The sequence below is a fragment of the Monoraphidium neglectum genome, assembly GCF_000611645.1.
Source record: "Monoraphidium neglectum strain SAG 48.87 unplaced genomic scaffold scaffold00092, whole genome shotgun sequence".
Classification (NCBI taxonomy): Eukaryota; Viridiplantae; Chlorophyta; class Chlorophyceae; order Sphaeropleales; family Selenastraceae; genus Monoraphidium; species Monoraphidium neglectum.
The window spans coordinates 35,330-45,911 of NW_014013536.1; the positions used below are offsets into that span (position 1 = coordinate 35,330).

Consider the following 10,582-nt stretch of genomic DNA (forward strand, 5'->3'; position numbering starts at 1 on the left):
CGCCCCGCCGAGCGCCGGCCCTCCTCCCCTCCCCTGCGCCGCGCCGCGCCGCGCGCCCCCCACGCCCCGCCCCCGCGCGGCTCCCTCACGTTGTAGGGCATGAGCGGCGACAGCCGCAGCAGCAGCACGAGCTTCCAGCCCTCCTCCGCCACGGCCCTGTCTATGGCCTTGAAGTTTGGCACCCGCTTCAGCAGCTCAGCCGCGACCAAATCATGCAGCAGGTAGCGCCCCAACAAGAAGGCAATGGTCATGCCTGGGGCGCGGCGCGGCGCGGGCGGCGGCGCGGACGGTTGGGGCCGCCGGTTGCGGCGTGAGGGGTATGTTCACGAGCAGCGCCGCGGGGCTCGGGTTCGCGCCAGCGGCGCGCCAACGAGAGAGAGATTTCGAGGGGCATGGGTTGCTGGAGGCGTGGCAAGGCGTCGCTGCCCCGCCTGTGAGCGGCGGCGGCCGCCGCCTGCGGGGGCGCTCACCCGTGACAGTGGAAACAAACGACACAGCCGCGCCCGCGCCGAAGCCGAACGCGGCGCCGGCCGCGACGCTGAAGAGCATGCCGGGCAGCATGAGGATGACGCCCGCCGTGAACGCGAGCGTGAAGAGCGCGATGCTCCAGGCGGTGTTGCGCCGCATGAGCTGCACCACCCAGAAGATGTTGGCGGGCGTCGCGTACCAAAGGGCCACGAGGGATAAGGAGACGATAAGGACGAGGGCGGCGGCCCGCGGCGCCGACCACGCCGCGTCCGCGTCGCCGGCGGCCGGCAGCCGCGGGCTCTCCGCGAGCGCCGCGGCGCACTCGAACGCGGCGCGGCAGCGGAGCGGCGCGAGGGCGCCGCCGAGGCGGCGGGGCGGGGGCTGCGGCGCGCCCTCCGCTCCGGCAAAATCCTGCGGCACGGAGGCGCCGCTCGGCGGCCGTCCGAATGTTTCGAGCAGGTTGATCTGGGTTTCATCGTCCAGACCTGCGCCGGCGCCGGCGGTCAAGGGGTCCCCAGGGGACAGCTGTCTGCTCGGCGCGGGCACCAGCCGCGGCGCAGCGTGCAGCAGCGGCACAATCTCTGTGGCATCGCGATTGCCGCTGCGGCCACGTTCAAGGTCGCGCTGCTGCTCGCCGGCTGCACGGAACATTTGCGGCGATGCACTTGCAGGTGCGGCGGCGGAGCCGCGCGCACGTTGCAGCGCGCAACGCTGCACCGCGTAAAACCTGCGGCCCGTAGGCCTCACGGAGCCTGTAAGACCTCAAATAATTTCACGTCTATCCCTGAACCCTGGCGTTCCATTGCCTGTGCGCATCGCAGCTGCCAGCCTTGGAACAGCTGCGCTTGGGCCCGCGTTGCCCGCGGCCAAGCACAACGCTGATGTCTATGCAAGAATGTATTATTTCAAAACAAGATGCCCACTGATGCCTGTGACTGTAACGCGTGGAATTGTTGCCCTGTCTGCCCAGGCAAAAGCATCATCGCGTGGCCTGCATCGTGCGGACACCAAATTATCTTTGAGCTCATGCATCGCTCCCAGGCCAGTGGTGCTGCGTCCACATCGTCACTAGGCACTGCCAGGGACTCATCTCATTGACTCATCTCAGCAACTGCCTTTTGACTGGTTGGCTGGCTGCTCCAGACACCAGAGCCCAGCCACAGAGCAGGCGGCAGTCTGACATCAAGCTTGCTGTAATTTCAAATCCCCCTTGCTTCGAGACCCCACTTGACCAGCGTTGAGGGCGGCGGCGCCGCACTCACTGCGCAATGCTGGGCCTGCACAATCCAATCAGCCCACTTGGCAGTGTCACGATGACACCCTCAAGAGCCGCAGTGATTGCCCAACAACAACCCATATGGTTCGACTTCAAGCACAGTGCAAGAAGGCGGCAGCATTCACTGGGGCAATGCGCATCAACGGCTGGGCACTCGCAGCTGACGAGCTGTCACAGCTCACACCGTGTGCAATGGCTGCCGGAATTGGCTGGCATAGTTCCTAGCAGCGCCCACCCGCCACACTGACCATTGCAAGAGTAAAAGCCCAGTAAAATCCAGCGCTTGCAAGAGCAGAGCGCCGACACCCGCCCTCTCCCCCCTCAGCCGTCACCCCACGCCGCGCCACCATGAACCTCTTGCCGCGCCCGCCGCCGCCGCTCCGCGCGCGCCGCCGCCATGCACGCCTTGCGCGCCTCCCACTCCAGGCCCCCCAGCAGCTGCTCCCGAAGCGCCGCGTCACTCGGCCGCGCCGCGCCGCGGGGGCGGCCCTCGGGGGCGGCCTCCCATAGCAAGGGCAGCAGCGACGGCCCCAGAGCGCGCGCGACGACCTGCGGCGCGAGCGACAGGGACGGCCGCGCGTGCGGAGACGGCGGCCCTCAACCAGCTGCCTCCAACTTTGTGGCGGTGCAGAACACGACCAGCAGCGGGGTGCAATCGGCAGACACCGGCAGCAGGGGGGCCCCCGGGGCCGGTGCAAGCCGGCCCCACCACGCACGCGCGAGGTCGGCTTCTGCGCATCGCGGCGCACCTGCCGGCCGACTGCGAGTACGTCGCAGGGGGCGTCGGCGACAGCGCTGTACCCACAGGCGCCTGTAGGGTTCAGGGTTCAGGGTTTCTTAGACAACACATGCGGGCCGACGGCGCCGTCGCCTGTGGCTGCTCTGACGGATCCCCAACTGCAGGGGCCGCGGCGGACTGCGTGCAGGGTGCTGAAAAACCAAGCACCTTGGCAGGCGACCCGCGTCTGTGCCGAGGCAGAGCTGCCCAGCCCTGCGACGCGCTTCAGTTTTCGGGGTGCCCTGCAAAGCGGAACCACGATTGCGCGCTCACCTTTGACGCAGCCCTCCCGCACGTCGCCAAAGCACTGTCCAGGCCCCAGCCGCCCCAGCTGGACCACCACCCGCGGCCACGCGCCCTCGGCTGGCCCCGACTCCGCACCGCCAGCGTCGTCATGCACGCCGCCGCCTTTGCCGCCGTCGCCGTCGCCCGTGTCGTCCGCTGGGCTGTCTTTTTCCGGCACCCGCCGGCTGGCGGGCGCCCGAGCGCGGCGGTTGCTGCCGCCCGCGCGCACGCCGCCGCTGGGACTGATCCTGGGATCGCTGCCTGCCGCGGCGGCCGCGGCGGCTACAGACCACCGCACGCCTTTGGAAGCCGCCCCGGCGCCGGCGTCCTGCGACCACGGGCCCGCGTTCGCCGTGAGGGGCGAGGCGGCCGCCGTGGCGGGGAAGGCCGCCCGCCGCCTAGCAGTGGTCGGCCCCCCACGCGGCGTCGCGGCCGCAAGCACGCCGCCGCCGCGCGGCGTTTTGGGGTTGCCGCTGCTGGGCGCGGCCGCTGCGGCCGCTGACTTCTTTGACTTGTGGGCCCATTTCATTGCCGCTTCAATGGCCTGCACCAGCGGCGCCAACCCCTCCACGTGCGCGCCGCCGCCAGAGGCCTCCTGCTGTGCCGCCCCATCAGCACCAGCCAGCCCGTCAGCCGCCGCGGCATCGCCACTCCCGCCGCCGCCAAACGCCGGCGTCTGCTCGGCAGTTTCTCCCGGCCCCAGCGGCGGAAGGCACAGCAACGGCACAGACGGGCGCCGCATCGCGCAGCCGCCAGGCGCGGCTGCGGCGCCCTGGCCCGGCCGCACTGGCGGCCGCTGGCCCGCCGCGCCTTCATCCAGCGGCGAACCGAGCGCCCCGGTTCTGCCGCCGGCGCCGCTGCCGCCGTCGTCCCTCGGCGCCGCCGGCTGCGGCGGCCGGCCCTCCTCCAGAGACGCGGCGGTGCCACCCCTGCGCCGCAGCGCGGCACCTGGCCTCGGCGTCGAGCCGCCGCCGCCCTCCTGGGCCCCGGGCAGCCGCTCACCCTTGAGTGCGCATTGGTAGGCCTGCTCCCGCTCTGCCCTGAACACGACACCCTGCGCAAGGGGGGGGGTGATTAATGTGGGTCCATTGATGAATGGTCAGCCATCACATTTTTGCAAAGGCAGCTGTGAGAGTGTCGATGGTTCGAGGCGCACGCAAGGCATGGCGCACTCCTCCCGCCGCCCCCGCCCCATCCAGCACACATACACACTCACACACACACACACACACGCGCGCGCGCGCGCGCAAAGTCTTTTGTATGGGTGAAACAAAGCCCTGGAACTAGTGCGGTTTCCTCCGAAACCGCGGACTGGCTGCGCCTAGCACCTCTCGTTGCACACACAAGCGGCGCGTCGACGACCTCCCACTGTCAAGGGAACACTTTGCGAAAGCAGTCGTACGTTCTTCGCTCCCATTGGAAGGACACTGCTGTGAGCTGGGATGCCCCATTCAGTCGCCCAGAACAGCCCGCACACGCGCAAGCCCACACCTGCGTCCGCCGCTCGTCCAGCAGGTCGGGGGGAATTGGCAGCGCCCGCAGCAGACGCACCGCGCCAGACACCACAAAAGCAAACGCGTCAGCGTTCGCACCCTGGCGGATAATGACCTGAGTTTGAAGGCGGGAAGCAGCGCCGGCATGCGCTATGGGGTAGAGCTCTATGGGGTAGAGGGAGCACGCACACGCGATTGCACGAGCATTGGTGTGTGGCGTAGGGGCGAGGCCGCACCAATTGAGCACAAATGGACGGAGTGGGTGGGGGCGCACTACGAGGATACCGAGTAGCTCGAGGCTGCAGCCTCTGTCACAGCAATCCTGATTGCAGGCAAGCAATCCTGTCCGTGCGCTGCCAGCAGCAGCAGCAGCAGCAGCAGCAGCAGCAGCAGCAGCAGCAGCAGCAGCAGCTGCCGTAACCTGCGTGCCGCCCCGCCCCGCCCCAGTCGCCTATCTGCAGCCTCAGACTGGGCGCCCCGGCGCCGCGCGCCGATGCCTGCCGCCCACCCCACCTCGCCAGGCGCGTACTGCCTGAGCGTCGCGTTGATGGCCAGCGCCGTCAGGGGGCCGTCGGGCAGCCACTCCAGCGCCGGCAGGCCCCGCAGCAGCTCCTGGGCACGCGGCAGCCGGCGACGCGACCAAAAAATCAAATAACGGTGTCAACAGGCAGCCTTGCAGCGCTGGGTCTGTGTCAGCAGGCGCCGCTGCAGCGACAGACGTGCTGACACACGTGCTGTTGCGCTGCACCCCACCGGGTGCGCGCACAATCAAACACCACAGCGGAGGGGTATGCCATGGCGCCGGCCAGGACTCCGGCCTCGGAGGCGGAAGAGGCGCGAGCGCCGCCCGAACGGCAGCCTGGCTGGCCAACCGAGAGCTGCCTCGCCGCCGCCAGCAATAGGCACCGAGCAGTGCAGCCTGAGCACCAGGCTGCCTGGGGCCCAGGCTGTCAGGCTGACCGAGCCCACCTTGATGGCGGGGACGTCTGGGGACGCTTCCTGCGCGACCACCAGCGCCACCCGGTCCGCCGGCACCACCATCACCTCCACCCGGCCCCGGGCCACCGCCGTGGCGCCGTAAAGGGCGAGCGGTGGGAAGCCCCCGCTCGCGGCCGAGTGCGCCGCCAGGACGCAGGCGGCGCCGAGGCAGGCCGGGCGGAGCGGCGGGGCGGGGCCGGGGGCGCCGGGGGTGGAGCAGGCGCGGCCGGTGGGGCTGTCGCAGCCGTCAAAGTTCGCCGGTGACTCCACATTGACCTATGTTTGTGATCAGAGGAGGAGATTGGGCCCCAGGCTGCTGCCAATGGTGTTGCAGCAGTGCCTCAAAAGGGTGCAATCCACACAGGCTGTCGCACACAAAACGAGGAGTCGGAGCTCCCGCTGGGCGCAGCGGCGGCATGCCCCGCCCTGACAGCCGCTCGCCGTGTGGAGCTCTGCACTACTATGGCCACGCAACCTCAAAGCAAGTTGAAGGCACAACGCCCGCCGCAAAGCTGCAGCGCTGCCAGAGCTCGCAGCCGGGCTGCTGGTCAGACGTGATTCGCGCTGGGCGTCAAACGACATGGGCAACGCACTCGTGATAGTGCCGGCCGCCCCGGCTGAAAATGGTTTAAACCCTGGGACGATGCGAGCGGGCCGCACCTGCCCAGATATGGTTATTATCAGGCGGTCCACTGGGTCCCCCAACCGGCACAGCACGCTGCCAGGCGCAAACATCTCGAGCCGCGCGTGGCGCGCCAGTGCGTGACGCACGCTCCTGCGCGCGAGCAGTGCGCAGGGCGCGGCGAGGGGGGTTGGCCGCGCTGGCGGGCTTCGCGACAGGGCTCGGCCAAGCGTGGAGGGGTGCGGACGGCGCGCCGATGCTTGCCAACAGGAACTGACCCTGTAGGCACCCAATGGTGAAACTTGAGAACACTGTCAGCGTGGGGACACAGGCGAACGCACTTTAAATGCACCAGCCCCCCTATACACACACACATGCGCACACACTCAAACACACACACACACACACACACACTCTCTCTCTCTCTCTCTCTCTCTCTCTCTCTCTCGCTCTCGCTCTCGCTCTCTCTCTCTCTTTTACACACACACACACACACACACACACACGCGCGCGCGCGCGCACACACACAACTACGCGCCTGGAGAGCAGCGCGAGAGCATCGCACTGCTGCAGCAGGACGTCGATGATCTGGAGATCATGACGACTCCTGGCCGCAGGCGGCGTTGACGTGAGTATGTGCGATCGCAGGCTTCCGCGCTTGCTGCCGGCCGCGGAGATCGCGCCCGCGGCGAGGCCGCCGGCGGCGGCGCGGCGGTTTGCGGCGAGGGTGTGGCGGATGGCGGCCGACCAGCGGGCCCGGGCTGCGCGGCATGCGGTTTTTGTGGATGACTCTTACGTTTGGTATTACGTGCGCTGTGTTTGCAAAGAGTGACACTAGCTTACATGCATGGATGTTTCCATTGCCGCCGGCCACGCACGCAAAGCAGCACAGCACGCTGCACAACGAAACCCCCGCGACGCACCCTCTGGGTTGCCTGTTCGCCCGCCGCCTTTTGTGTCCATCGTATTAGCAGTGTGAATCCTTTTAGTGACCAAAGAGCGCCGGTGTGACACCTGCAGATGAAGCTCTAGGTCAGCATGCGTCGAAATGGGTTGTGGGTCCGCATCATGATGCTTGACGTATGTTTTACACTCATATTTGACCCATGTCTAGGTGATCCTACATATACGAGCACAACGCCCCGAGGAATTTTAAGCGCCGGAGCTTGTGCCCAACACCCGTCTTGGTGCTAGCCTGCGCCGTGCTCGCCCTCTTTCAGGCCTTGTTGCCTACTACTGCCACAGCCTGTCAAGCAGGCTCCCCTCGCCAGGATGGCGCCCAAGGAGCAGAAGAGCAAGGAGGCGAAGGCGATCGCTGCCTCCAACAGCAGCAAGGGCAAGAAGAAGGTGATTTTTTCTGTGCTAATGAATGCGTTTCAGTCAACAGTTTGCACGTAGCCTCGCGGGGAGCAGCGGGCATGGCGGCCAAGCTGCCTGTGACGCGCTGTTGTCTTTTCAAGCAGACCTGATGTATATGATGTATCTGGATAAATCTTTGGACGCAGCAAGCACCGTGCTGAGCGCCCCGCGTGGTGGTCGCCGTGATGTGTTGCTGCCCCCGCAGAAGTGGAGCAAGGGGAAGGTGAAGGAGAAGGTTAACAACCTGGTCCTCTTCGACCAGGTGCGGCGACGCGGCAGCAACAGCGGCGGCGGCGCAGCGGTGCAGCGGCGCGCGAGCGCGTGCATGGCGCGCAGCATGAAACGGAAATGCTGCATGGCCGACATCAGCCACTTAAGTGGGGCGCCGGCGTACATCTATGATGCCAATGTCGCTGCTGCAACGCTCATTGACGGGCCGCTTGCGGCCGCTGAATCGGCAACGGGTGCAGAGATAATTGTCCGCAACCACCGTCTCACGTGTCGCAACCACCGTCTCCCTCCCGTGCGCTATGCGTGCCCTGCTTCTGCCCCCCAGCCCACCTACGACAAGCTGATCTCGGAGGTGCCGAAGTACAAGATGATCACCCCCTCGATCCTTGCCGACCGCCTGCGGGTGAGCGGCACGGCTGGCGGCCCAGCTGCGGCTTGGGGGAGCGCAACTTGAGGGTCACTGCTGCGCCGCAAGTGCAGGCACGCTGGCGGCCGCGCGCATGTTGTCGGCAGGCCGCCCCGGTGCGGCAGGGCAACCCAGCGAGACTGGCGGAGATAATGCGGCCTTAGCCCCGGCAGGCGCTAAAAAGCATGAGTGTGGCGGCTCTGGCGCCGGGCCCTTGCGGCGGGGGCGGGAGGCGGGGCGCCGCATGTCGAAGTGGCAGGGAACGAGTGAGGCGACGAGGCAAAGCGGGAGGGAGGGATGGAGGGAGCATATTTTAAATGGCTCACGCAGCCTGCCGCAGAGGCAGCGGCACGGACGAGAGTGCTGGCTTAATATGCTGGGAGCCCGCGGCAGTGTCCATCACAGCCACTGGAGTGGCGGCGACGGTGGAGACGGCAGCGGCGGGCGCACAGTGCACCGCCTGACTCAGTGGACAACAGGAGCAGCAGCAGCAGCACTGACAGCAGCAGCAACGGGAGCAGCAGAAGCGCAAGCAGCAGCAGCACTGAAGCCGCAGCGGTAGCAGCAGCGGTAACAACAACTGCCGCACACGCCCATCCGGTGCCCGAATCGTGTCGCGCACATCTCACCTTCCCCTCTCAGCCATTTGCTGCTGCGCCCTCCCCGCCCCCTGCAGCTCAACGGCAGCCTGGCGCGCGCCGCCATCCGGGAGCTGCTGGCCAAGCAGCTGATCAAGCCCGTGGCGGAGCACTCCAACCAGAAGATCTACACGCGCGCGGTCGGCCAGTGATTGTCTCAACCACCGGGACGCCGCATGCTCAAACTGCAGCGGTTCGGCAGCAGCGGCCGTGGCGGCAGCGGCGGGGCGCTCTTGTGTTGCAGGGCGCCGCGGCTTGCCTCCGAGCTCCTTGGCCTGTAATCAGTGTCGTTCACGGGCTCTGCCAGCCGCCTCAGCAGGCGCTTCTTGCCACCTTATTGGGGTCATTTGACGTGGGGTGAGGTGCGCCATAGCGTTTCGGCTAGCGCGATCGCCTGCTGCGGCCGCGCTGCTGCTGATGGGTCCGAGTGGCACCAAGCTGCGGTGGGCGCTGAGCAGGTCGCACCTGCAGAGTGGCAGGGGGCTCACTGCGGTTGTCGCTGCTCATGCAGTCGCAAAGAGGCGGGCGTTACAACAAAAATCAACTGCGTGTGGCAATTTCACGGCCCACGAAATGGTGCAGAATGGCTGGGATGTGTACAAACGATGACTGTCAAACAAACTGAAACTAAATTTAGCACCAGGCCTGGGCGTGCGCAGTTGCAGCGCCGCCTGCAGCAGCGGTCTCGCAGCCTTATCATAGGCAAGCTGTCCGTCGCGCGGCGTGCAGCACGCACTCGCGGCGGCCCCAGCATCAAAAGTCATGGGGCAGGTGCCAGCTGCTGCTCCGCCGCAGTCCGCAGACGCCCGGACTGCGCGCCGGCGGCACGTGGCCGCCCAGCCGCCGCCGCCGCCGCCCCGCGCCGCCGGGCCTCAGGGGCCGCCTCTGGCCGCTGCTCATCTGCCGCGGCCGCGGCCCCGCCCGCACCGACGCCCTTCCCCACCGCCGCGCCAGCGTCCGCGCCGCCGAAGCCTGAGCCGGCCGCCTCTCCGAGCGCGCTGTTGTCAAGCCGGGCGCCCCCGGCCCCGCCGCCGCCGCCGCTCCACAATCGCGCGCGCGGGGCGCGGCCGTCGGCCGTCGGCGCGGGGGCGCTGCACGCGGCGGCGGCCGCGGCCTCGGCGGCGGACGCCCTCGCGGCCAGCAGCAGCGGGTGGTCCCTAAAAGCCGGCAAGGGTCGCGGCGGCGTGGGCGGCGCTTTCAACGCCCGCTCGAAGGTTGCATTCTGTACGCATCACCGAGGGCCGGCGCCGGCCAGAGCTCGATCTTCGGCGCCTTTGGCTGAGGACACCCCGCGACGCGGCTTGCCGAGGGAGTGTCGAGGCCACCCCTTGGCATCCGTGCCAAAAGCTTGTCGTGAGCGGCGCCCCCAGGGCCCGCGGCCCGCGGCATGCGGCACGCGGCACGCGGCCGGCGCCGGCCCTCGCCCCGCGACGGCCCGCCGCCCGGCCCCCCCACCTAGGCAGCGGCGCCCGCAACAGCACGAGAGCCTCCAGCACGCAGCGCCGCTCCCGCACGTCCAGCTTGCCCCGCGACGCCAGGAGCGCCGCGCGCGCCGCCAGCCGCGCGAGCGCCTTGTCGGGCGGCCGGTAGCGCAGCACGCGCAGCGCCCACAGGCAGTTGGTGAGCTCCTGGGGGGTGGGTGTGCGCGGCGGAGGCGAGGGCGCGGCAGGTTTTGCGGGGGCGGTCCGTTCAAAACATTCACCAGACTTAGTGGTGTCTGGAACACCGGTGGAGCTCAGCTTTGTTCTCGGCGGCCAGAAACTTGGGGGATCAACGGTCTGTGCATGGTAAGCATTGGAGTCAGCCACGTCCTGGGTGCCTCAAAATCAAGGCGACCGGCGCCCGCAAGCGGGGCGTGGCAGGGACTGCGGGGTTGTGTGTGCGAAGGTACGGCGATAGCGCAGCGATGCGGCGTGCGGCGCGCGCGCCGTGATGCGCACGCGGCGGCTCCCACCTGGTGCCCAAGCTCCCCCGAGCGCCGCGCCATCGCGGCGCTGGCGCGCGCGATCCACTGCACCGGCGGCTGCGCGCGCAGCCTGGGGGCGGGG

At 68.3% G+C, this 10,582-nt stretch overlaps 4 protein-coding genes across 4 annotated transcripts in view; 1 reads left to right on the top strand and 3 right to left on the bottom strand.

Annotated features, from left to right (window-relative positions):
- MNEG_0992 (hypothetical protein) overlaps nucleotides 1-1,119 on the bottom strand; it is a gene marked incomplete at both ends in the record, with an annotated part of 2,220 nt that extends 1,101 nt beyond the window's left edge. The window contains 2 exons of the mRNA XM_014050528.1: nucleotides 90-253; nucleotides 471-1,119. Of these exons, the coding sequence (XP_013905982.1) occupies nucleotides 90-253; nucleotides 471-1,119 (813 nt within the window). The remainder of the gene's footprint in view (nucleotides 1-89; nucleotides 254-470) is intronic.
- Nucleotides 1,120-2,065: 946 nt separating this feature from the next.
- On the bottom strand, nucleotides 2,066-6,013 carry MNEG_0993 (hypothetical protein; the record flags this gene model as incomplete). Its single annotated transcript, XM_014050529.1, has 7 exons — nucleotides 2,066-2,293; nucleotides 2,494-2,555; nucleotides 2,796-3,861; nucleotides 4,299-4,415; nucleotides 4,814-4,912; nucleotides 5,270-5,554; nucleotides 5,939-6,013. 7 exons carry the CDS (start codon nucleotides 6,011-6,013, stop codon nucleotides 2,066-2,068), a joined length of 1,932 nt encoding a protein of 643 aa, XP_013905983.1.
- Nucleotides 6,014-7,172: 1,159 nt separating this feature from the next.
- Nucleotides 7,173-8,686, top strand: MNEG_0994 (40S ribosomal protein S25-3; the record flags this gene model as incomplete). The annotated part of the gene is made up of 4 exons (XM_014050530.1): nucleotides 7,173-7,247; nucleotides 7,465-7,521; nucleotides 7,816-7,893; nucleotides 8,573-8,686. 4 exons carry the CDS (start codon nucleotides 7,173-7,175, stop codon nucleotides 8,684-8,686), a joined length of 324 nt encoding a protein of 107 aa, XP_013905984.1.
- A 608-nt stretch (nucleotides 8,687-9,294) lies between these two features.
- Nucleotides 9,295-10,521, bottom strand: MNEG_0995 (hypothetical protein; the record flags this gene model as incomplete). The annotated part of the gene is made up of 3 exons (XM_014050531.1): nucleotides 9,295-9,691; nucleotides 9,990-10,162; nucleotides 10,489-10,521. 3 exons carry the CDS (start codon nucleotides 10,519-10,521, stop codon nucleotides 9,295-9,297), a joined length of 603 nt encoding a protein of 200 aa, XP_013905985.1.
- Nucleotides 10,522-10,582: the final 61 nt, after the last annotated feature.